Source organism: Centroberyx gerrardi, chromosome 23 (assembly GCF_048128805.1).
Source record: "Centroberyx gerrardi isolate f3 chromosome 23, fCenGer3.hap1.cur.20231027, whole genome shotgun sequence".
Classification (NCBI taxonomy): domain Eukaryota; kingdom Metazoa; phylum Chordata; class Actinopteri; order Beryciformes; family Berycidae; genus Centroberyx; species Centroberyx gerrardi.
Genome location: NC_136019.1, coordinates 9,255,819 through 9,281,852, shown reverse-complemented (window position 1 = coordinate 9,281,852; position 26,034 = coordinate 9,255,819). Strand labels below are relative to the sequence as shown.

Below are 26,034 nucleotides of genomic sequence, written 5' to 3'. Positions count from 1 at the left end.
TCGAGGGTCATAAAAATAGCAAATGTAAATTCTTCAAAAGGAGTGATATTCCCCTTTAAGTGACCCCGCAAAAAAAGGTGCTACAGTAAATATGCTTTGTAATACAGTACACAGTACATGTCTCAATATTAGCCCGTCACATTGGTCATTCTCCTAGCAGTGTTGCTACTGATTGGTTAAGTTGGACAAAGGCAGCGTAGCAAAACCAGTCCCAGTTTTTCTATATCTATGCTTCTTTTTACGCTTGGTTGAGCTTGGAATGCCAGGGCAAAAGAGTCCATGGGAAGTAGTTATACTTAGACAAGCCGTTCGTTCTTTTCTTTTCTCTCTTTCTTTTCTTCTTTTCTTTCTTTCTTTATTTCTTTCTTCCAGTTGAAGTGAGACAATCCGAGATCGTCCCCCTTTCGGCTTGAGTTTGGATTTCAGCTTTCTTGTACTGAGCAGATAAATTAAGGTCTTTGCAGGTTTTTCAGGTTGTGTGTGTGTGAGGTCCAGAGTGTGTGTGTGTGTGTGTGAGAGAGAGAGAGAGAGGGGGGGGGGGGGGGAGCAGAGGAGGAGTGGAGGATTGTGGAGGAATGAGGGAGTACAGGGTCGGAGCAAGGGGACAGGCTTGTTCAGTCGGCGGGGCAGATAAAGGATTGATCCGGGGGGAAATCTTTTTCGGAGCAGGAGGGGAGACAGAAAAAGAACATCAAGAAATCTGTCTGATGAGCGAACGGAGGAATAAAACAAAAAAAAATCTGCCTTCTTTGCATTTTTCTCTATTTCAAGCCTCATATCTGAATTCTTGAAAACGTTTCCCCTTGATTGCATTAACATACTCTCTTTTTTCCTCTCTAGTCTCTTCTCAGTCCGCTGCTCGGCCAACAGCTTTCCCCTCAAAAAGTCAGATTTTTGGCCTTTTTCAGTAGCGCTCTTTCTCTGCTCCTCTTTTGTGCTCAAGTATTTGTTTGCGCCAGACAGGTCATCTCTCTTTCTCTCTCTCTCTCTCTCTCTCTCCCTCTCTCGGTCCAACTCTGTCTCATTTTCTCCCCATGCATCATTAGTGCTTGATCTCAGAAAGCCAGCTTTTCACCTCTCCCTTCTTTTTTTGGACGCCATGCATCCCCTCCTCCCCCTCTCCGCTCTCTCCGGTTGATTGCTTGTTTTCTTTTATGGATCAAAGTGCCGCCACCTCTCTTTCCTTTTCATGTCTTCTCCTCTCTCCTCTCCTCCTTCCCTCCCTCCTTCAATCCAGCCAGCGAGCTTTTGCTTCTAAACGTTCGCTTCTCTCCTCTCTCTGCCTCTTGCTTGGATTATGTCTTTTCGGTGTGTCTCCCTCTCTTTCACACATTCCAGCAGTTATCTGTTTTCCTCCAAGCGCCGTGTCCTTGGGTCCTATTCGGCTTCGCTTGCTCCTCATACATTCATGTTTTCGTCAGAACGTCTCTTCCCTTCCCTTTGGCTTCCATCTTCTCTCTTTCAGTCTCCATGTTTTTTACATTCCGACACTGTGCATGTTTTATTCAAATGGTCCGTCTTCTCTCCCTTTCTTTAGCTTCCCTATCCATCCATCCATTCAATCTCTCCTCCCCTCAGGGTTTCTTGGGTCGGCCGTTGCGCGGCAGGTTCTCCACGGTGTTGCTGAGGCGGTACTTGACGATGATGCTGTGCACCGTGGACTTGGGCATCCTCAGCTCCTGCCCGATGGCGCCCTCCGACTTGCCGTCCTTCCACAGGTCCACCACACGCTGCCGCTGCATCACATCGTGCTCCTTGGTCTTCTGGCACACAGCAGCAGCGGCGGCGGGCCCTCCTGCGGCTCCCCCAGCAGCTCCCCCGGTGGCCCCAGCAGCGGCAGCGGCTTCTGTGGGGGCAGACAAGCGGCAGACTGTAGTGGAGACTCGGGGAGGGAGCAGGACAATGTGATACTTTACTGGTCCCCGAAGGGAATTCTCTTTTTGTTTGCCTCCCGCCTCCGCAGGGGAGGTCAGAGGTCAGAGGTCGGCTACAGAGCAGCGCCCCCCTCTGGAGCTGGCGGGGGTTCAGTGTCTTGCTCAAGGACACCTCGGCAGGGCGGGTGCTTCCCGGACCCGCGTACTCCGGTCGAAGGCCGATCGCCCTATTCACTACGCCACCCTGCTGCCCCTAAAGGAGGAAGTCGTGTCTATAATGTGGCACTCCTTTTAGTGAAGGTACTCTTCTACAGTGGAGAGGCTTCCTCCCGATGTCATGGCAGTAATGATGACACGTCACAAACAGCTTTTCCAAAACGCAATTCAGGGTATCGAGCCAATGTCGAGATATCACCATTGGATATGTGTTGACTCTGTACGCTGAGATGGCAAAAAAAAAAGATCCTTCATTCGAGCATTTAATGTATCATTACATTTTCTGTTCCAGTTCACAGAGTGCAGCTTAAGTAGTGGATCTGCAGTTAAAAAGTGCTAAGGCAGACATGTGTATTTTTGGACATGTTTTGTGTACTCAAGAGTGGGGGTGAGATGGGAGCTTGTCTCTGGAGAGGACTAATGGAGGGAGGCTAGGAGGTCGCAAAAATCAGAGGATTTTGTTATTTTAACTCTGCCCATTTCTCTCTTTCACTCTCCCTCCCTCTTTTGCTCTGGCTGGAGTCTAAAAAGGTCAGTAACCACCGCGACCCCAATCAAGACCACAAATGTGGCCCCATTTGCTGAATGCTTGCGCCCTGCCAGAGTTCAGTATGTTCAGACTGCATTCGGCTCGGCTCAGGCCGCTCTCAGCTGTGCTCGGCTCGCCGCGGTACGGCGAGGCCCCCGCAACACCCACGGAGCAACACAACTTGCGCGCAACTATTTCTGAACACCAGCGTTCAGCCCAGCCCTCGGCCAGTTCACAAGTCGCAACACGACGTTTACACAACCAAACTCCTCTGCGGTTTCTGTCCCTCTCAAAATACCTTGGTACAAAGTCCTCTGGTCCGAATGTTTTCTTGGCATGGCCAGATACGGACAGACTCGGCATAATGACATTTTCAGAGAAAGGCCCTAGCTCCCTAAAATGCAATGCCTTTGACAGATGTTTCGGTCTACAATTACATAAATCAAGATGTACTAAGTACGAGTCAGACACAAGATTGAAAGAGCTGGGTGTTGTGGTTTTTTAGGGCAATACCATTGGGGAATATCAGGTTTTACCAGTTATCTCTGCCACATCTCTGCTATCTAAACGTCTCCGAACACGAATACACATGCAGAGTAGAGAGTGTGTCTGGCGAACATATGCTGTTACCAAAACTAATTATGAGAAAATAAATTCACAAAACTGCCAGCGCGCTCTGACAGACTGCAGACGAGGGGAGACTTGGACCACAAGCCAAAAGAATATAGATGGAGCTGTTTAAGATTTTAATTAAAAAATACTTAACTTAATAAGCAATGAATGCTACAAATGGACTGCACAAGGGAAAATAAACATGCTCAAAAAAGAAAATACTCCTCAGACAGTTTTGATAGTGCTGCAGACTGTGCTTTATTGTTGCAAAATGTGTCATTAGTGCTGAGCAGAGTATTGAGGTTTTGAGGTTAGACATGTTAAGAGATGAAAATGCCTTAATATAGCCTCATGGCACGTTTCGTGTTTGATTTTGGTAATGTCTATTTCAGGTGTCTTCCTGGCAGCCACATCAGAAACTCTGCTACAGATGTTTTTCTCAGATATCGGCTCCTCTCTGGATTTTGAGGATTTCACAACCTAAGCTTAAGGGGCTTAGGTGTCTGTCCATTAAGTGCTTAAAACAGTGCTACTTTATAACTGAGCAGGTCGTCCTCTGGCACACATATAAAAGTTGAAGTTTAAGGGTTAAATTACACTGTACTCTGCCAAAGAGCCTCTCTCACACACACAATATCTTCACTACAACGCATAGAAATTTTCCTGAAATATCCCCCTAATTCTAAGAGTCAGCACTTGATAAAGCCCAAACAATCTTTTATATTCTTGGCTGAATGTTTTCCACGACAAAATGACCATATAAAGATGGAATTCCTCAGAGGATATCTTTAAATGGGAACAAAATTTGGACTGGTTTTGTCCATCATCAGCGCAAGTTGCCAAAGCAATCAAGTCCAGATTTCTACATCGTCAGCTTGCCATACTTGATAAAGATCAAACCAACTAGTGTACTGTTCAGTAGGTTTCCTACAATACTGTAATTATTACTGTCCAATAGCCTAATAATATGTATTGCTTATCCATGTACATTTTGAAATATTTGCTATATTTTGCTGTAAACATTTACTGATAGTGACACATACATCTCTCTCTCTCTCTCTCTCTCTTTCTCTCGCTCTCACACACACACACATCCACATACACAAAAGTGCAGTTTCCATGTCTTCACTGCACTTTGCACTGGTTGATCATTAACTGAAAGAAGACAACAGAAGAAATAACACTTCAACCAAAATCGCTGGCCACTCCTCCATCCATGACTTGAGGAGAGGCCGTCATTGCGAACGGCGCTTCGCACACTGACCTGATATGAAGGATCCGGGGGGCATCTGGCTGTAGTTGGCCCCTCCCATGAGTAGGGCGCTCGGGGGGGCGGGGGTGAAGGGGGCTCCGTAGTTCTGAGGGGTGGCGTAGGGTCCGGGAGGGATGGGCTGCACAGAGGGAGGGAGAGGAGGAGGATTGTTTTGTAAATGTTTTTGCACCAGTGAGAAGATGGGATTATTATTCTTTTATGAGAAATATGATATATAAGAAATATTTCAAATATTTTTATATAAGGCGAAATAAGACGGCATGAACTTGTGTAAGCTGACTCTAGATCAGTACAGATGCACAGGTGTGTGACAAGATAATGGGAAATTTATTTACATTGGCCCACATCCATCCATTATTTTTCCACTGAGTGCAGCTAGCTGGAGCAGGTTGGAGCTTGTGAGTGTGTGCAGCGTGTGTGCAGCGTGTGTGTGTGCATGCTGACCGGGGGCGTGTGCGTCTCGGTGCCCTTGCTGGCCAGTCGGCTCAGGATGCTCCTCTCGGACATTTGGAGGCGGGCGGCGATGGGTGGCACTCTGGACAGCGTGGCCGGCAGCCTGGTCACATCAGCCTTCATGTCACTCAGCAGCTCCTCCAGCTGGTTCAACACTGCCATGACAACAACACACAACAACAACGACACACTCAAATGACACGTCCTTTAAAGTGAACTCCCGTTACTTTTACCTCCTGGAAAACACAGCATCTTTCATGGTGACCTCATGCTGCACCAGTAGGCGTAAATATACATTTCTAACCAATAAAACCATCAGATTTTTGACTTTTGTGTTTCACTTCTGTAGAAAGTTTAATTTTTTTTTAGCTTGCATCCCTCTGTTGGGCTTCATAATATTGTGATACTTTATTGATTCACATAAAGAAATTCTAGACTAAAAATTATACATATGACACACACAATCATGGCAAGGTAGACCCAGGTAATATTTTTTCACTCAATGTCCAGGTTCATTCAGTTCATTCAGTAGTTTTTCCTGTGTGTATTTATTAATACACAGAGCATGGGAAAAGGCCTGAATGCCGGGCCGAAGGTTAATCTTGGATGAATCTTGGTTGACCGCTCATGCACTTCGGTGGAGGTTTACCAAAAAAAAGTTAAAAAGTTCTTCCAAGGTTAAATATTGTTTTGACTCGTGGTGAAATTTGTGTGACCATGTAACCAGAATATTGAGGTTGTAGATCTCTGTTTTTCTTTGAAGCTTTATGGAATATGGTCACTAAATTCTCAGGCTTTGACCAACACCGACTTTTAAAAACCTATATCTCATCTTCATGGGTTTTTCAGTTGTTTTTCCCAAAATGTCAGATTTTTTGAAAACCTAAAAACTCATTCAATTCGACATTACCATTTTCCACCGTTTCTTCATCTTGCCTCCTTGTACTCCTCATCACATTCAATCAATTAGTCACTGATTACAGACTAACACAGTGGCTTTTCAAACTGATAAAAGTGTTTATGAGCGCTCATTAACTTGAATGTCATTACGTGCAGAAATACAAAACGCGGACAGGAACAGGAGTGCACCGAACATATTATCCTTTCGAAAGAACAATATAAACATGGACAGACTTGCCAGGCAGCGGGTGAGGAAATGTTTGGAGCTATCACTTAACACGGTGTAAGCTTATCTGCGCGGCTTTGTGAGCAGTCAGCTCCTGGCAGAGCGACGCGGCCCCCGCTGCAGGAAAGAGTCGGCTCGCACAACAACGCCGCCGAGTTGTGCGATGATGTCTATCTCACTGTATGCCTGTAAGTGTCTCTGCTTCTCTCTCTCTCTCTCTCTGCCAAGCTGTCTCTCTCTCTTTCTAAATCTGTCTGCCTGTCTCACTCTCTGCCTCAGCCTAAGAATGTTTGTCTCTGTCTCTGTTTCTTGCTGTCTCTCTCTTTCATAAACATACCAACACATATGCATGAAATTTGTTTCTTAGACCAATATAAATAGTGAAGTTGATGCCTATGTATGAATTTCTTTCCAAAGCCTTTGCCTGTCCATGAAGGCAAAGGGTGGCTACTTTAAAGAATCTAAAATATAAGATAGTTTTGATTTGTTTAACAGTTTTTTGGTCACTACATAATTCCATTTGTGTTATTTCATAGTTTTGATGTCTTTACTATTATTCTAAAATGTGAAAAATAGTCAAAATAAAGAAAAACTAAACAAAGAATCACTATGCATTAGTTGATTATTACAGACAGAAAACAAGGAATTACATTGTATCTCTCATTGCAAGTGTCACCCCAGCCCTCCTCCGCTCCCCTCAAACCCCCCCCACCCCCCACCCACCCCCCCCCTCACCCACCCTTGTGCAGGACGGCGTTGGCCGGCTTGTTGCCGGCCAGCGACTCCTTGCTGAGGTGCTGGTGCGACTCGGCCAGGCACTCCACCTCGGCGAAGCGGGCGTTGAGCGCCATGGCCGGGTGGCTGGGGTCCTGGGTCATGTTCAGGTAGGCCGCCCGCCGCAACTGCTCCTCTATCACCAACGCCTGCTCCAACAGCTGGAGGGTGGAGAGGGGGCGGAGGGGGGGGGGCGGGAAGGATGGAGGCAGGTGGGAAGAAAGCAGGGAGAGCAATGTTGTGTTAGTATGTCATTTCTAAGTGTTTACCAACCCAGCTGCTCTGCGATGCGTTATACCAAAGGGATGAGAGAGGCAAAAGAGCTAACGTTGGTGAGTCCAGCTTTCTCTGGGACGCTTAGGAGGAGTATTTCACTCTTAAGTTGTGATTCGTCACTTTCTGTGGGTGGAGAAGCGTCCGTACCTGACACCAGAATTTAATTTGGGCAAATCTACAGGGTCTCAGTTAGTGGTGATGGGACGCGCTTCTCTACTGCAGCCCCACTTTGCGATTTAGGCTGATAAGACGGGTGTATTTTTACATCAAAATCTCGCCTAGAGAGAGCAAGAAAGAGCAAGGGAGAAAGAGAGAGAATGATGAAGGAGAAGAAAATAGTAAAACAATGATTAATTAGATTTCAAAGTCAAACAAATCAAGGCTTGCTCTTGGTTTTCTTATCTTTCCCATTCTCCCTCCTTTTGCCCCCCTCCTCTTCTTACTCCCTGTGTGTCTGAAAACTACTTCTATCAGTTCATTCCTTCCTCTATCATTCTGCCATTAGCTTCGATTCTTCTATTTCTGCTGTTTCTAAGCTATGTATCAATGTCTCGGTCGGCATAGCAACAGCAACGCAGGCCTTTCAGGCCAACTCAAGCTTCAGACAGTGATTAAATTGTGTGTGTGTGTGTGTGTGTGTGTGTGCGTGTGTGTGTGGGTGTCAAGCATCTTGTAAAAGGGGGTTATTTGTGTTAAACGTGTTGCAAAAGAGGTTATCAGTGTTACACAACCAATTAGAACTTCACAAATATGTTAAGAGGATATCAGAGAGAAAGTACTCCTGCTGTTTTTGCCATTGCCCATGGTAGATTTATAAAGAATTTATATTTGGCAAGAGAGATAACAAGAAAGCGAGAGACAGAGAGAGAGAAAGAGAGAGAGGGAGATAAATGAGGATGTTGAGGGCAGGATCTGAAACATGTGAGCCCGTCAAAAACAGGATGAGTGCCGTTTCAGAAATGCAGCGGTCAGCAATACCATCCAGCCAATATCTGGGTCTAGGGGCATCTGTCATCCAACCATCAAACAGGTCAGGTGATCCAAGACACTGAGAAATATGACATGGGATTTTTTTTGCATAGGAGGGCTTGTCTGAGGTTAAAAAAGGTCAAATAAATCCCGTCCTACCTTGAAGCGTCGGGCCAGGAACTTGTTCTTCATCTCCAGGAAGTTGCCCTTGTTCGCCTGCGACTTGAAAGGCTCGTTGACGATGGCGAACTGCGGGTCGTTCTGGATGTCCTGCCACCGGGCGTAGCCGTGACTGCCACAAGGGGTCAAGGGTCACGTAACAATTTGGTTAAGCGCTAAGGTGAAGGAGCCTTGAATGGGCCAGATTCCCAACCCTCCATCATGAAGTTTGGAACAATTACAGTGAAGAACAGGGAGGGTTTCACTGCATTTAACATCAAGAATGGCGAATATTGGCCGAATATTGATGTGTAACAAGACTTGGGTAAATTATTTGGGTGATACCTTTTGAATGCATGAGAAAAGCGCTTGATCATCTTAAAATACAAAATTGCAAGAGGCTACAATTCTTTTTAGTGCAAAATAAAAGCTGCTTCTGAAACAAGATGATTCTTCTCTTTCACTTTAATCAAACTCAGCAAAACCCAACCGTGAGCTCGCAAAATAATGAAAACATGACTTTTGTGTCAACATTGCATAGCCCTAATTGAAATAATAGAGAGAAGAAAATGAACTAAATGGGCGACTACATTAGCTTCCAGTAGATACAGTTTACTGTTTACTGAGCCCCGGCTGACTTGTTGACTTATTACACTGGGCTTCTACCACCGATAGAAAAATAAACACAGCGGGGTCATCGCCCGGGCAACCGCTGTCAAGGATACAGCACGATTCCCGCCAGCAGCCAGAAGTCGTGTCGGCGGTGCCAGATCTCGTTCATCTTTCCAGAGGAGATGGCAGCCCGCTCCTCGTTCTGCCAGAGAGTGTGCAGCTCTGCGGGACAAAGCCAGCACAAGGGAAAAATAACACTGGTCTCAAAACACTTAGCTCGTGGTAAAATAACAGCTATGAAGCCTGGCTGCAGGTGATTCCACAGCCTGCAGAGCTGAACAAGGTAAAGGTAAAGAGGCTCAATGCTGTTTGTCATTTTGACAAAAAATACATAAATAAATCTACTTCCTGATCTAAAAATGGAAGAGTCTATGGATGGACATGGACGTGGATGGAATTTTTTGAGAAGACAATTGGGCATAAATGTTACATTTAATGAGCAGGATTGCAATTTTTGCTTCAATACAAAATATAACTGAGCGTGAAATGACCCTGAACTTGACAGCTGTGATGTGATGTCAAAGTTGAATCAACAAATTGTACTGATTACTACTCCACCAGCTGAAATAGACAATGAATTTTGAAGTGTAACCAAGGAAAACTAGATTGTTCAAGCTGTTTGTAGTAGGACGAGGTGAGAAAAATTAGTCAAAATTAATCAAAACTGACCTGAGAACTTAGCAAGTCGACAGTGGGAAAGTTAAATGTGTAAAGGACCCCAATCCAACTGGAGCTACTCTACATGTAGTGTTAAAATGCATCAGTTACATCATTTCACTGCAGGGAAATCAGAGGGTGACTGAGCCAGTGTTTAGCCCCTGGCATAAATCAGAGCTCATGCAGTAGGCAGCGGGTGGTAGGCAGGTAGTAAAGTAGCAGGTAGGAAGGTATTTTCACCAGTGAAGCCTCCATCTGCGATGTTGAACATGAAGCGGGGTCGCTCGGCGGGCGGCTTCCCGTTGCCCTTGGGCAGCTCCTCCTTAGCTCCTTTGACGTCTTTCCCAGCCTCTTTTTCACCTTTGACCTCCTCTGTGGTCGAGAGAGAGACGACAACGGTGTCATTTAGCAAAGACGGGCAAGACATCACTTTATGACGGGTTATTATCACAGGTGAAATGGAGAGAAACACAGATTGTAAGACTCACCCTTCTTCACGTCAGTCGCCTCGGTCTTGTCCTTGGTGTCTGTTGCTTCCGTCGGAGCGGGCGTCTCCTCGCGCTTCTCCTTCTCTTCTCCCACCTTCTCTCCTTCTGCAAGAACAGACACAGCCGTCAATCACTTCAATTAACATCAGCAAGGACTTTGGCTTTTACATTGCCCCACACACACCTGTTTCCTCTATGAGTGCATATAGGATTTCAACTCATTGATGGGCAAAAGTGAAATCGGTTTGCCCTGCATTTATGTGGATCAGTCAATGAAATCACAGTTCATTGATCAGATTGATAAAATGACAGTTTACCAGTCAGGCTTTGGGGTCAAATCTCTTTCAATATAATAATTGAATACAATAATTTTTAACTGTAAGGTGAGACTATTCATTGGCTGATGATATAGACTTTATTCTCAGTTCATTCAAGATAAGATAAGATATGAACTGTTTTAAGATAGACGTTTTTAATGTTTTTGATGATAAAGACAATTGATTTTCCTGGTTGGGTTGAACTGCAAATGAATTGACCTCTAACCTGTTATCAGCCATATTGTTTATATTGAGTGTGTTTATGTTTTTACCTGGTTTCTCATCTTTGACCTGAGGAACTTGCTTTGTTGTTTGTTTTGTCTCCTCTTTGCTTTCCTCCTGTACTTTCTTCTCCTCGGTTGTGGCAGGCGGGGTGTCAGACGTTTCTTTCTTCTCCTCCTCTTTCAGGCTTTCGCTCTCTTCCTTGTTTTCAGTTTTTCGGCCGGGGGACGCGTCTTGTGCCGTCTCTTTTGTCGCGGAGGAAGGCTTGAGAAAATAATAGAATATGTTATCAATTGAGGAATTAATCTTTATTTTGCTGTTGTAGGGTGAAAACCTCCTATCTCCAAATTGTCAACTAGGAAAACAGCCTTGTTTATAGCTTGATGATCATGTATTTTTGAGTTTATGTAATTCGTTTTGAAAAGGTTTCATAAACCCAATGGGTGCACAATTTTCTCAACCCATAGAGAAGCATGTAGTCCTTCAAGAAGTTTGGGAATTATGAGGTTTTCACCTAACGATTTATGTAGCACGTCTTATATAAGATGTAACTGTACATATTGATTTAAAAAGTAGCTTGAATAAAATAAACCAAAATAGCAGGGATACAAAAACAGTAAAATGTATGATAATGTAAAGAAAGCATTATGCTCATAACACTAATTTTCTGATTAAAGAAGACTCTTTGATTGGCAGCATTGGTCAAAACCAACGGGATATTGAATATATAGTTGTTTAGCGTCTGAAGAAAAGAATATCTGCTGCTTTGAGAACCATTTCCCACCTCTTCAGGGTCTCCAGGCTTGTTGCTCTCCGCCTCTTTCCCCTCATCCTTCTCTTTCTCTTTTTCTTTCTCTCTCTCCGACGGGGCCTCTCCTTCCTCCTTCTCCTCCTCCTTCTCTCCCTCTTTCCCATTCTTTTCCAGCTTGTCTGCAGGAGCAGGGGTTGCTGCACACACACACAATCGGACAAACACACACACACACACACACACACACACACCAAAATGCACACACAATGCTGTGGGTCATATCCAACTCTAAATCTGGTACGTGGAGTGCCCCCTGCTGGATCTGGAATGGTATGTTTGTGTGTGTGTGTGTGTGTGTGTGTGTGTGTGTGTGTGTGTGTGTACCTGGCTTGGAGGTGCAAGGTGTGTTGTTACAGCTGGCATCAGGAGTGGGTGTGGCGGTCTTGAAGGCGGGGGAGGAGGCTCTGGAGGAGGATTTGTCCACGCTGACCTCAGGCTTGAGCTCTGGAAGACTCCACCGCCCGTTGATGTGCTCGAACTCCTGGATCTGGACACACACCAAACACTCAGCAAAATAAACAGCTCGAAACACATGCGCTCTCCTAATTCAACCCTATTTAGTTTCACATCCGTGCTGCCTGTTTGCCTGGCAGCTCATCGTGCATTCCCCTCGGCAGAGGCAGTAGATCAGGGTGTCTGCAGGTTTCAACAAGCTGGATTTAAGACTTTAAGATGTTAGGATAAAATCTAAGACCCGTTTCAAAACAAAAACGACCTGGAAAACTAAAAGCAGTTGCCAATCAGAATATCTGTCAGGGTGATAAGGTTGATTTCTTGCTAGAAAAGCAGTGCAGAGGGAAAACCCCAACATTTTAAGACCTCTGAAATTAATTTTGTATTTTGATACATTTAAGATGCTTTAATATGTTTTATGGACCTGCAGACACCCTGCTGCAATCGTCCTTTGTCCTGACCTTCTTCTTGACGAGGGACATGACCCCGATGCGGGTCAGGACCGGCTGGCGGCACAGGCCCTCCCTCGGCACGCCGTCGGCGAACGTCTCGGACCCGTCGGCTACCGGCTCGCACAAGTGCCGCATGAAGAGAGACACGTAAGCTCTGGAGGAGAGGAAGGAGGGAGAAGGGGACGAGAGAGAGATAAATGGTTGAAGGATTGACACAGTGGGAGAAAGAGAGTAAATTATGACTGGCCAGTTTAAATCTTGTGTGACTCCCTCACTTGAACTCTTTCTCCGTCTTGCCCCTGAGGTCTCTGACCAGCCACTGACAGGAGAAGGCGTCCTGGGCCGGCATTCCCCAGCGCATCACGGCGTTCAGGAAAGCCTTCCGCTGGCGAGTGTTGAAGCCCAGCACCTATCCACATGGTGGAAATTACAGAATATTATGGATGAGTAAAACTGGCATTCTGTGAACAGTGGAAACAGTCCTGGTCTCTTAAAAATGTATCTGCGTATTGTTAGTATCCTGGAAAAACCTGGCTGAAAATGTCAGAGAATGAGAAACTTTTCAAGGTTGAAGGTTCATTTTCCTATCGACACCCATGTATTTCTTACATTGACCAAGGCCTTTTTGAATAGGCGTAACTGGATAATAACGCTAGAATAAACTTTGAGTCCAAGCTTGAACAATGCAGGGCATTATAATCATGGCTGCCATTATTAGGATGACAAATGAGCTTGGAAGTTTGGAGCTAGATTTGATATTCAAGCTTTGCTGCCATCCCCAATCACAGACTGTTAGAAAAACAAAGCCAGCAGATTCCAATAATATCACAATAAAAAAAGCCTAAAATGAAAACAGAAGTGGTACCAAAGAGATGTACAGACCTCAAGGTTGCCTCCCACTCTGGCCAGGAGAGGAGGCAGCGGCTTATCCTTCTCATTCCTCAGCTGACGGCGTGACTGCCTTCGACCTACAGACAGGTGATGGAGGCACAGGGAAGGATGGCAACAAGGGCAGGTTGATGCACAGGGAGCAACAAAGGATGTTAGAGGTGGGAAACAGTCAACAATCACAGCTTTTGTTTTGGGTATCTAGCTTTCTGCAGACTAGATCTAATCTTGGTGATTTAGATCGAGAACATACAAGTACAGCGAGTAATGATCTATTGTCCCCAGAATCTCCTTTAAATCTACTGTCTACAGACCTGGATCAACCAAGAAACAAAAAACCTCCAACTGCTTAGAGCATTTGCTTTTGACGTTTCTGAACTAAAAGATGGATGGTGGTTTGCATTTTTGGCAACCATCTGATTTGCTCAGTGCCAGACAAGATCAACCCCCGCCAGAGTACTGTAGTAACTGAATCCATTTCAAATTGTAATTCAAGGCAGACTTGTGCATGTACTTTGTTACAGCAGACATCTCTCATTGTTGGTGAGGAGCTCCGCTCGGTGCCTCTCGTATCTCTCCTTACCTTCTGGCCTCTCGTCAAAGTCCTCATCCTCCTCCTCGGAGCCCACTGAATACTCGGACTGGTTATCTGAAATATCAGCATGCCACTCTGAAACAGCACATGGCGGGGTGGTCCGTCAATAGGCTAGGCCCATTCACTTCCACTGTGTAAGCAATAGCTCAGACATAAGCCAGACTACATCATGGATACATCACTGTGCTACGGAACTACAGATATCTCAAGAAAAATAATGTAAACATCTAATACCAATAAGTATTTGGGTTTGGTTATATCCATACAGGGGGGAAATATTAGTTGATTGCAGCCTCTAAAATGCTACTATTTTCTAGGCAAAGGTCTTAAGATCAAGATAATTAATTTAATAATAATCCATAGTGAGTTTTACTTTCATACTGGCAAGACTGAAATGAAAGATCCTCGTTTCTCCTCCTAGTTTCTCAAAAGAATCTTAAACTCCTCTTGTTCTACTGACTTACAGTGGAACTAGGACTGCTACTATTGAAAGCTTGCAGGTCCAGACCGGGTTCAAAGGACAAACCCAGTCCCTACCTTGGTCCTCCTGTGCTGCGTCGTTGTAGTTGACCGGCTTGCGGTTCCTCTTGCCCTTGCCCAGTTTGCTGGCCAGGTCCTCCTGTTGCTGCTCGTAGTGATGCCGCAGCAGCTTCTCCCAGTAGTCCGGGTCCACGTTCTCCTCCTGCTTGATGATCTCCCGCTCTATCTCCTCGATCTGCAGCAACAGATAAGTACATGTAGGATGTGGACTTCACATGTGCAGAGACTGATATTGATTGAAGCATGTTTGATTCCAGATCGAGGAAGATTATGTAATTTGGCCAGTTAACACAAGGTAATCTGAATATGTCTTTCCTCATGTACCTCCTTGATACACACACACACACACACACACACACGCACACACATACTGCACACACACACACGGACATGTAAATAGTGCTAGACCTGGGTATCTTTGCTCCTTATCTTTCTTCCTCTCTCTTTTGAACTTCTAAAATTTAGCTACACTAAAGATTACATCGCGATCACACCTAATCTGTAATGCATTTATATTGCTACAAACTATTTGCAGATTTAACGTATTTAGATGAAACTGATTGGTTGTGATTATCAATTGTAGTACTACAACATACACTTTCACGGCAACTTTGATTCACTGATGAAATGTTTTGTACCAAAAAACATCATGCAGAGCGAGCAAATATGGGGTTAAAGAACAATTGTTTTAGTTTATGCATGAGCGCATGCAACACCTGAACTGAAATGCATCTGCAACGGAATGATGCACTTATAACGGATTCTCTCATTTGAAATGAACTTCAAACAGAGAACAACACATTTAACACATTAAGTGCGATTGAGGGTTTCAACAGTCCTCTATCACCCATCTCTACCTTCCCCTCCTCCATTCAGCAGCTTGCCTCAAAGTATTAAGACAATCAGTAGCTTGGATTGTGTAAATATTACGCTTAAAAATGGCTCAAAGGTAAATTAAAATATGAGGCACGTAGCCTGATAACTGCATGTTTGTGTAGTCTTGATGTGAACCATTGTTGTAATAATTGTTATAATATTTGTGCCATTGCAGATCTGTTGTCCTGTCCCATTCCCACCTCTCCTTCATCTGTCGCTGTCCCACTCCCTCCTCCATCTCTTGTTTTATTCTCTTCCATAGCCATGTGTTAGCTGTTTGGAAGGAGCTGAAGTAAGTCCTTCCTCTCCTCCTTCCCCCTCCCTCCTTCCACCTTCCCTCCGTGTCTCACCTTGTCCTCTTCTCGGACCATGTACTGGGCCACTTTAAAGGAGCTGAGGTACTCGTTCATGTTCTGAACGTCCGAGTCGTCCGTGGCGTCTTGGCTCCGGTCCAGCAGCCTCTCGATGGCGGTGCTGTCATAGTGGATCACGCTGCCCTCGTCCTCGCCTTTATCCCTCACTGGACACTTCATACCTGCCACGTGTGGAGATGGAATGAAATTGATTTTTGTCTTGTTCTGCCAGAACAGTTTATCTGATAAAAAGTCCCACTGCAATTGATAAACAGAAACTCCAGATCTTCCCTATTAGAATAAACCCCATCCCAAAATCACCCCAAGACCTCAAATTAAATGCATTACACCATTATATTTCACTGGAAATTGTAATTTCCCTTGACACAAAGAACACAGTGCAGCTGAAGTACTTGTGCTTTTTAAATTCATGTTTAACAACAACTGTCGTTACCCTCTCCCTCGTCCTTGAAGAGCTCTTCTGTCCCGAACTTGAGGATGTCGTCCAGCTCCTGCTTGGACATGGAGCCGGCCTTGGAGCCCAGGCCCGGCCGCACCACCAGGTGGGTCAGCATCATCTTCCTCTTGGCCACCTGGGTGATGCGCTCCTCCACGCTGGCGCGAGTCACGAAGCGGTAGATCATCACCTTGTTGGCCTGCCCAATACGGTGGGCACGACTGAACGCCTGGAGACATGGAAAGATTTAAGTGTTGATACAAGGAAGTGCTATTTCGAGTGTGGAGGGGTGTGTGTGTGGTTCTGGGATGCCAAGAGGCCTAGAGGTAATTCAATGACACATCAGTAATGGGATGGGCCCACTTACAATGACAAACTGCTCTCACTCACCTTTTTCCTCTAGCAAGCAAGCTAAGTTACAAAGAATCATTACATCACATCCTATGTATTGCTAAATGCTAGAGATGGGAACTTCAACCAGTTTTGCTGCAGATTCATCTGAAGTTATGAAACCAACTAACTAGTCTAAAAATAGAAAGACAGTGTAACAGACAGATATTATATAGTGTACACCAAAAAGATGCGATAAACCAGTTACAAAACCAGTTAAAGATGATTCCATTACTTTTTCCTCAGTAAGTTTAATAAACATAAAAAAACATAAAATTAAAAACATAAAAACACAAAAAATGATTTTCTCATTGGTGAACCATGCATGAAATTTTATATTTTGTTATAGCAACTAGTAGTTCTGGTGTCAACTAGTACAGTACATTACCCAGTGGTTAATTGACGGGATAGATATGATTTATTCCTGAAGGAACTATGAATGTCGTAGCAACAACAAATTTGGTACATAATAAACACACATAACAACAACAAAGAAACAATAATGAAAGTTAAAAAGGGGAAGGAAATAGGAGTGCTATAATCACCCGCTGTACAATCAGCCAACCTGCTGACACACCAACACATGACACAGTAATCACAGTGATTGCTGTATCCTTCCTCTGATACTAGTCAACATTTCCCACTGAGTTGCACAGTTTGCAGTAGCAGTTTAACTGTTTCCATCCATAAGAGCGACCAGTCCAGTCGTACCTGTATGTCGTTGTGAGGGTTCCAGTCGGAGTCGAAGATGACGACGGTGTCTGCTGTGGCCAGGTTGATCCCCAGACCCCCCGCTCTGGTGGAGAGCAAGAAACAGAACTGACAAGCCCCGGGAGCTGGAAGGAGGGGGAGGAGAGGGAGAGATGGAGAGAGAGTGTGTGTGTGAGAGAACAACAGACAGACAGACAGACAGACAGACAGACAGACAGTGACATGAAGTTCTCTTTAACTTTAGGATCCCACTAGTGTCAGTAACTAAACAACAAATCCATCTTTATGGTGCTAATATGGTAGTCAATAAGGTCAGTATCAGTAAAATAACGATCACAGGTCCTTCATAGCACAGTATGAAGTTTAAATGTGCAATAAGTATGATTTTTAGTGTCCAATAGCACAAAATGACCAGAATATATCTGCAGGGGATTAATAGGGTTGTTGACCAATACCAATGACTCAACAATTACTTCACCAGGTGCTGAGATTTCTGGCTTGTACTGTGTTTTGGAACAAAAAATTCCCCGCCCACTGGCATTTCAAGATCCAATCTCCTCCCACCTACTCATATTTTTATCTGCTCAACGATGGAGCACAGGGCTACAAGTGGCCGCTGTCACCAGATATTTCAGCTACAAGGGCTAAAAAGCCTCGTTCTCAAGCCGAAAAAGCAAATGACACATCAGTATTATCATTACAGCATTTTGCATCGTGATATATTCCCTCTTCACGAGACCTTTCTGTTGGATCTCTGCTCTGTTTGTGTGAATTACAGACAACCCTAAGCTGTGGTAGAGACTTGTCGATGTTGTTGTAGTTCCTACTGGTCGCTGATAGAGGTCGATAGAGGCCATAGTTCACTTAATGCCCCTTTAAAGATGATCCATCTCACCATTGAAACGGTCGATGGCCTCCTGCCTCAGCGCTCCTGTGATGCCTCCATCGATTCTTTCATACTTATAACCCTCATAGTCCAGGAAGTCCTCCAACAAGTCCAGCATTTTAGTCATCTACAGATGGAGAGAGAGAGAGAGAGAGACAGAGAGAGAGTCAGAGAGAGAGAGAACTGGTCATGTGGATATGTTTTCAGGTTTACTTCAATTCCCACATACACACAGCTGGAATCACAATATACTTCTGGGGTTGTCATGGGACTAATTCAACATGTGGTGTGGGGTGTGTGTGTGTGTGTGTGTGTGTGTGTGTGTGTGTACCTGTGAGAAGACCAGCACTCGGTGTCCCTGCTCCTTCAGTTTCCTCAGCATCTTCTGCAACAGCGTCAGTTTCCCAGAAGCCTTAGTGAGGCCCGCCCCCTCGTAAGCACCACTGGCTGTTTTTGGGGCTTCCTATACACACACACACACACACACACACACACACACACACACACACCACACCACAAGGTAAATACACAACATTAAAATCAGGGTTGGCATGACAAGAATAAACGTTTTAGTGACTGCATTGATAAGAAATTAATTAAAAATTATTATAATGTCTAAGGCTTTAACATCATAATGACAAATGCATGTCTGCCTCTCAAATTTCACTTTCACCATGTATTTCTTTATGTACAAATATGATATAAGAGCACTACCTAAAATCACCAGAAGGTGTCACTATCCTGTAACTCAAGAGTAGTTCAAAGGGAAAGGTTTGAAAACAAATGAAATACTATAAATGAATGGAGGCCTTACACATCCTGTGTGATGAACAGTGGGCAAATAGGTCAAATTTAACACAAGTGACAATGTAGTGTTGATTTTCTTTGGATTTTTCTATGAGTCTTTAGTCATTTCACTCCCCCCCTCACCCTTGGCTATGGAAGGTATTATCATCATGTTATTTTTTACAGTATAGGCGACAGGACAAAGGCGTCTGTGTGTGGATGTTGTTACCATGGAGGCGACGGGGAAGAGGTAGGGGTGGTTGCAGCACTTCTTCAGGTCCATCATGATGTTGAGCAGGGAGACCTGGTTCCCTCCGCCTTTCGAATTGAGGGCCTCAAAGTTCTTGGTCAGAATCAGCTTGTAGTATTTCCTGTTTAATATACAGTAATTCATGTATGACACATTTGTTTTCCTACTTTGCCCACATTCCTTCTGTTATAGATTTGATGAAAAAATGTTATTTTTTCTCAATCCCATTCAGAGATAAACTTCCTTCCTCTCTCTCCTCCCCTCCCTCCATTGTTCCATATTTCTATAAAAACACCATCCACCCTGGAAAGCTTGTTTTCTCTCACTGGTGCAAATATGTTTAAGTTCCCTCATTTTCTACTTCAACATTACATTGCACATTTGCAATATCCTACTCCTGCAATGCTAATACATTAGTATTATTCGCATTCATTTGCATCATTTGCACTGTCTCTATAGTTTTATAGTATGTACATTACCTTTATTTATCTTATTACCTCTTCTTTTTTATCATCTTCCTGTACTTGTTTTCCTTGGTACTGTTCTGCCAGTTGCTGCTGTGGCACCTGAATTTCCCTAAGGGGATTAATAAAGTGCTATCTTATCTTATCTTATATCCAATATAAACAACTTAATGGGACCAGCAGGCCTGTATGCAATTGTTGGTCAACATTGTAAATCTACACTGGTAGTTGGAAAATTAAGTATAAAGGTTGCTGTGGATGTTTTTAAAGCAAATCAAGTAATTGATAGGTGGCAAAATAGTAGACTTTTGACGACATAACTAACTGATAATCACATTTTATACCTTTATGCCTGATTTTCTGTGTTGAGCTTGTTGATTCCCACTGAATCCAACAATTATGGTTCTACATGGTGGAATCCTTCCACATAAATCCAAAAAAATGGTGAGATAGCATGGCAGCCATTGGTCTCTCCTTGGTTTCTGCTCCTAGATCCCTCTCCACTCCCTTCAACTGTCAATCCTTCCTTTTTGCTTTTTACCTTTATTTATCCTGGGTTGGTTTGCTAAGCATGGATAACCTTGTTTTCAGCTTGATGGCCATGTATTTTTGAATTTATCCAAATGGTTTTGAAAGGGTTTCATCATTCCAAGGGTTGTAGAAAGTTCTCATTTTGTAGAGGAACATGTGATCTTTCATTTGAATTGAAGTTAAAAAAATCCCTAGAATTGGAGTTACATGGTTTTCACCTGACAGCGATGATATGCTAGGTGACAGTTGTTGAAGGAGGGGAAAGTGTTGCGCATTCACTTTCCCTGCCCAGTTTTTCCCAGCTAGTCTGGGTATTTGAAACACCAGCCATCAGCCAGCTCCTCTAACCTGCAGGATACCACCACGCTACATGTATCCCTCCACCCTCCCCAGTGTCTTACTTCTGCATGGGGCTCAGCTCCACTCTGACGATGAGCTCGGTCTTGGCTGGCATGTTCTTGAAGACGTCGGCCTTCAGCCTGCGCAGCATGTGAGGCCCCAGCAGGTCGTGGAGCTTCTTGATCTGGTCCTCCTTGGAGATGTCGGCAAACTCCTCCAGGAAGCCTTCAAGGTTACTATACAGAGAGAGAAGGAAGGGGTGGGAGGGAGTTTGGGGGAGAGAGACACAGAGTGAGTCATGGAGGGAGAGAGGAGGTGGATCGGAAGGATGAAGGTAAGTACAGGAGGAAAGGATTGGAGGGAATTAGAAGCACCAAATTCAGGTAAAATTGTCTTTAGCAGATAAATCAGTAAGCCACACCTGCCATACTGGCCAGTAACTTTTTGAGACATTTCCCACTGAGCAATTTTACGTTGATTAGCCATTTAAAAGACGGTTTGTTATAGACGTCAAGGCTAAAATGAGGCTACATAGGGTTTAAAAGTGAAAGTTTAGTAGACGTTTACATCTTAGACTCAGTCTTCTGGGGTATATGATAAAAAATAAAGCGTTATCTTGTACATATGGACTTCTCTCTTTACAACTGTTTATGCATTGTTTAAATATGTAATAATGCGTTTACTGCTTGGTCTAAAACTGGCTGTACATAACCAAAAACATCCTGGCCTTTATGAGAGCTAAAGCATAGACGTAATGTTGAAATGACTCAGTGCTCAGTGGGCTGAAACCCTCGGTTATATTGAGACTGAGTTCTGTTGCACTCCATGATGAATTACAAACTCGACCTATTGTATAAGTGAGTTTCAAATTAACACACATATCTGATTATGAAATAGCACTGAAAAAGAGTAGAGTGACATATTTATATGAAACATATTCATTATTTTGGCTGATAAAAACTGTGTGTGTGTGTGTGTGTGAGAGAGAGAGAGAATCCCTACTTGAAGCGGTTGGGGGTGAGGAAGTTGAGCAGGTGAAACAGCTCCTCCAGGTTGTTCTGCAGAGGAGTTCCAGTCAGCAGCAGCTTGTGGTCGATCTTATAGTCGTTCAGACGCCTGAAGAACTGGAGACAGAGATGAGAAAAAGATGGATGTCAGGTAGTTTCTTATCAGACAACTGCCATTATTGTTACTTTTACATGTTTATTGTTAATATTGCTATTTTTTCCTCATAGGATGGAGGGGCAGTACAACATCAGACAATGCTGAAACACATAACTATAATGCATTCATCATATATGCATGAATGCATGAATTATTGTGGTCATCCTCATCATCATTGTCACCACTGATGTATCATCACATTTGTCACTCTTCAGAACAGACACTGATATGCACAGACACACACACACACACACACACATGCACACACACACACACACACACACTCCCAGACTAGCTACCTTGGACTGGTTGTTCTTGAGGCGGTGAGCCTCGTCCACCACCAGACAGGCCCAGTCAATAGACTTGAGCGACGTCTGGTCAATGGTCACCAACTCATAGGAGGTCAGCAGCACATGGAACTTGATAGGAGACTCCCTCTACAGGAAGGAAAGGGAGAGGGAAGGGAGGAAGGAAGGAAGGGAGGAAGGAAGAGTGGAAGGAAGGAAGAGTGGAAGATTATTTATATTCAAATTAGTGAACTCTTACACCAACGTGAATAGTTTGGTCAATGGTCCAGTGTGTAACAGGGCACTTTGTTTATGTTTTTATGTTATGTTATGTTATGTTATGTTATGTTATGTTATGTTATGAGCATATTATCAGCAGAACAGAGGTCACAGATGAAAGTGATGGATGTCAGTTTTGTTTATAGTTTCCTGTCTTACATTTCCTCACAGAGCAGAAATGCTTGGGGGTTTGCAAAAATACTGCAACTGCAAACAAAACTTTTGCAAGAACACGTAAAAAAGGGAACATGCGTAAGGTTTGCAAAAGCATTGAAAAAGAGCTCAAAAGCATTCTGCTCTTTTTCCCCCCATGTCCCCTCAGGGCTTCTGTAGAGAGGTGATGAACACACAGATCTGGTTTCTTCATCCCCCACAGCCCCCTTCTCTCCTCCTCAAACTTGATTTTAAAACTTTGTCCCATTATCATATCGTCTTGTCGTCTTCATTCTCCTCCTCACCCGCAGTTTGAAGGCCTTCTTCCCTCCCTTGACGGCGGTGTCGTCGAAGGAGAACTCGTTCTCTCTGATGATGGCTCGGCTGTCCTTGTCCCCCGTGTACGTCACCACGTAGAAGTCCGGCGCCCACATCTCGAACTCCCTCTCCCAGTTGATGATGGTGGAGAGCGGGGCGCTGACCAGGAACGGGCCCTTGGTGTGGCCCTGAGGGACAGAGGGAAGGAAAAACCATACTGCGGTTCAAGCCTCAGCCTTCACAAGGAGGTGGAACAAGAAGAAGCACCAAGCAGTTCCAGTACCTCTTTGAAGAGCGAGTAGAGGAAGACGATGGTCTGGATGGTCTTGCCCAGGCCCATCTCGTCTGCCAGGATGGTGTCGGTGCCCTGCGCCCAGGAGAACCGAAGCCAGTTCAGACCCTCCAGCTGGTACAGGTGCAGCGTGCCGCCCGTCGACGTCACAAAGTCCGGCTGCTCCTCGTACTTTATTGTCGGCTGGGAGCGAAGAAGAGAAGAGAAGAGAGATGTGAAGAGCTCGATAAGGACAAAACTTCACTGTACTTAAAATTATAATAATTATTTCTGTAATTGAACTTACAGTTAGTACTAGTAGTAGCACTAGTAATATTATTATACTATTACTGAAATTAATATACAGCATATAGGTCAATATTTAACTGAAATCCTTTCATTTACTTTGAGCATTTGCTTTAGTCTATTTGGGGTAATCATATTAGTTCCAATATATAAGACACTGTAGAAATGTAACTGAATCAGAATCAGAATCAGGTTTATTGGCCAAGTAAATTTGGAAAAATGGAAGGAATTTGGGTTGCTCCAGTAGGTCACATTAAACACAAAATAACACAAAATTATAAAAAGCAGTAGGTCTATATAAAAAATGTAAAAGACATTTGGGGAATAGGTATCTTTTTAGAGTCATATACTCATAATAAGCAGTATATAGAGAATTCAAAGTAGAAATTTAAGAAATAGGTCTGTTTTCTGTACAATATGCACATGGTTTTCTGTTGGATATGAAGCCACGGAAATCAGTAATAGAAAACAAAATATTTCAAATAGTCTTTTGACCAAGGTCTGGTCATATGTTTTGACAGGAATGAGAACTGTACACATGTAGCAGCTACAAATGAAACATCATGTACATGTATCATGTATCATGTATCATGTAAATGTAAAGTAAAAGTTAACTCACATCATTGACTGGAGAGCCAGGAGCCTCATCCTCACCCTCCTGGTTCCTGATGCTCCTCATCCTCCTGGGTTTGTCTGGGTCCTCCTTCATCACCTCGTCCCTGTCAGGCAGCAAGACATTGATCAGTTAGTCAGTCAGTCAGTCAGTCAATCTATCGTTGTTATTCAGCCTATCCATTAATCAGTCAGTAAAGCAAGAAAGTAAACAAGCAAGTAATAAATCTGTCAGTCAATTATCTATCTGTTAACCATCCGTATGAATTTCGAGTCCAGTCACAATCATCACACTATCCTCAGAGGGAGAATTTACATCGATTTGCCAATAACATTTAAAGATATTACACTAACCCATTTTTCCCAACTTAAATGACTGATATATTAGTTTTTGGTAATTCTGAAAAGGGAAAACTGTTTTTGGGCTAGTGGCTTTTGTACAGCACAAAAACTATTATAAAACCCTCACTGTTTGCCAATGATTTGCTATTGACAAGTTTACAAAAGCTGCTTGATCCCTGTCCTCTGACAAACTAAACATTGAATTTACCCGATAAATCTACTGTAAACAGAAGAACAGTGTAAAAAAAATGCACAATTTTCATATATCTCAGGAATATTCTGACCTCAGTATGCGGTCGCCAACCAAAACAGGTTGGGAGCCGAACCCTAACCTGCTCTAACCGCTCACAACCAAATGCAGTGTGGCTCTCCCCAATAAGGCCAGAGATAACAAGGCCAGCAGGGGTCAGACTGAACCCATCAGGCCGTACCTGTGTCTCCAGTAGCTGGTCTTGTAAATAGCGAAGTCGGGGATCTCCAGGTCGTCTCTCTCCCAGGTGCACTGGTCGTAGGTCAGGTCTCTCCACTTGACCAGGTAGTGGTACGTCCCCTTCTTATCCAGGCTGGCAGTGACACACATACAGTATACTGGGGTGAGTGCACACACACACTGACAGTGTTGGGGGGGAATCTGTTACCTTGTAACATTGAGTACTCAGGTTACTTTTGTGATAAAGCGTGTTAGTTTTTCATTTCTTGTAATGCGTTATTACTTACTTTTTAAAATTAGAATATTTATACTTTTATTTTTCTTTCAGATTGTTTCATTTTTGTTTACAACAGTAGAAGAAAGTGAAAATCCTGGTCAGACAACATACTGCTAATAGAAAAAACGCAATCCAAGTATGCTTGATATAAATGAAATTGGCTTACTGTGCATTGCATTTTGAACCAGTGATCGACACAAGCAATAATGCAATTTTTTTGGGGTGGGTAACGCAAAAGAAGCTGAATTAGTTTTAATAAAGAGCAATTTTATTATTTATTATTGATTTATTTAGTTACTTTTAAGGTAAGTAGTCAAGTAAAGTAACTAATTACTTTTAAGAGTAACTTTCCCCATCTGTGCACGTACTCATGCACGCACATGTGCACACACACACACACACACACATGCACTGACTGATTTGCACTTACCAAATCTCACATTATTGTGGTACAATAAGAATTGTGGTTGCAAACATACACACGGACTAGAAAAATCAAAATATGCACACACACACATACACCACATATGCACATTCAAACACACACACACACACACACACACAAATGCAGACTAGACAAATGAACATATGCACATACATGCAAACATGTATGAACACACACAGACACACCCACACACACACACACACACAAATAGCGCCCTCACCTGTGGTTGATGATGCGGTGGATCATCATCCACTCAGGCTTGATGCCGTACTTGTAGTACTTGTCTTCCAAGATGGCGTACTGGGGGTCCTTGGCCCTCCTCTTCTCACTCTTCCCCCCTCCGTTCTCTTCCTCTCCCCCCGACCCGTAGTCCAGGCTGGGAGGCTCGTCCATGTCCGTCTTCCTCTGGTAGTTTCTAAACATCACCGAGTGGAAGATCTCCAGCTGGAGGGACGGAGGGAGAGGAAGAGTGAAAAAGTGGAGAATGCAAGAGAAGGAGAGGAAGGGAAGAAGGATGGTGGTTTTCCTACAAGTCGGTGGTAAGTAATATTTGATTAATGCGGGCTGAACTTTTCGCCCCAATATAAAAAGCAGGTTGTGTATTATGTATTAGCCTGGTAAAAGCAGTTCTTGCTTACTCCTCTGTTTTTAGCCCATTTTTTATTCCAAGTGCATATCATCTGTCTCTACAATCTCTGTTCCTTTCAGTGACCCCTTATTTTCTCCGTAGCCCTTTCTCAACGCTTTCTTG

The 26,034-nt window shown here is 43.8% G+C and overlaps 1 protein-coding gene across 2 annotated transcripts in view; it reads right to left on the bottom strand.

Moving 5' to 3' along the window:
• The window catches only part of chd3 (chromodomain helicase DNA binding protein 3), a 44,051-nt gene that overhangs the window by 6,131 nt on the left and 11,886 nt on the right, over window positions 1-26,034 (bottom strand). Inside the window, exons 11-39 of one of the 2 annotated variants that reach the window (XM_078291616.1) lie at window positions 25,504-25,727; window positions 24,563-24,694; window positions 23,797-23,896; window positions 22,884-23,075; window positions 22,588-22,788; window positions 21,863-22,000; window positions 21,402-21,523; window positions 20,462-20,635; window positions 19,045-19,186; window positions 18,361-18,492; window positions 18,039-18,156; window positions 17,144-17,268; window positions 16,040-16,271; window positions 15,583-15,767; window positions 14,354-14,531; window positions 13,805-13,891; window positions 13,216-13,301; window positions 12,609-12,742; window positions 12,343-12,487; window positions 11,753-11,915; window positions 11,402-11,565; window positions 10,668-10,881; window positions 10,079-10,183; window positions 9,831-9,962; window positions 8,987-9,095; window positions 8,262-8,394; window positions 6,823-7,018; window positions 4,949-5,112; window positions 4,496-4,622 (exon numbers count right to left, since the gene is read on the bottom strand). In XM_078291616.1, coding sequence (XP_078147742.1) covers window positions 4,496-4,622; window positions 4,949-5,112; window positions 6,823-7,018; window positions 8,262-8,394; window positions 8,987-9,095; window positions 9,831-9,962; window positions 10,079-10,183; window positions 10,668-10,881; window positions 11,402-11,565; window positions 11,753-11,915; window positions 12,343-12,487; window positions 12,609-12,742; window positions 13,216-13,301; window positions 13,805-13,891; window positions 14,354-14,531; window positions 15,583-15,767; window positions 16,040-16,271; window positions 17,144-17,268; window positions 18,039-18,156; window positions 18,361-18,492; window positions 19,045-19,186; window positions 20,462-20,635; window positions 21,402-21,523; window positions 21,863-22,000; window positions 22,588-22,788; window positions 22,884-23,075; window positions 23,797-23,896; window positions 24,563-24,694; window positions 25,504-25,727 — 4,354 coding nt within the window. The remainder of the gene's footprint in view (window positions 1-4,495; window positions 4,623-4,948; window positions 5,113-6,822; window positions 7,019-8,261; window positions 8,395-8,986; window positions 9,096-9,830; window positions 9,963-10,078; window positions 10,184-10,667; window positions 10,882-11,401; window positions 11,566-11,752; window positions 11,916-12,342; window positions 12,488-12,608; window positions 12,743-13,215; window positions 13,302-13,804; window positions 13,892-14,353; window positions 14,532-15,582; window positions 15,768-16,039; window positions 16,272-17,143; window positions 17,269-18,038; window positions 18,157-18,360; window positions 18,493-19,044; window positions 19,187-20,461; window positions 20,636-21,401; window positions 21,524-21,862; window positions 22,001-22,587; window positions 22,789-22,883; window positions 23,076-23,796; window positions 23,897-24,562; window positions 24,695-25,503; window positions 25,728-26,034) is intronic. The other variant, XM_078291617.1, reaches the window with a different exon arrangement.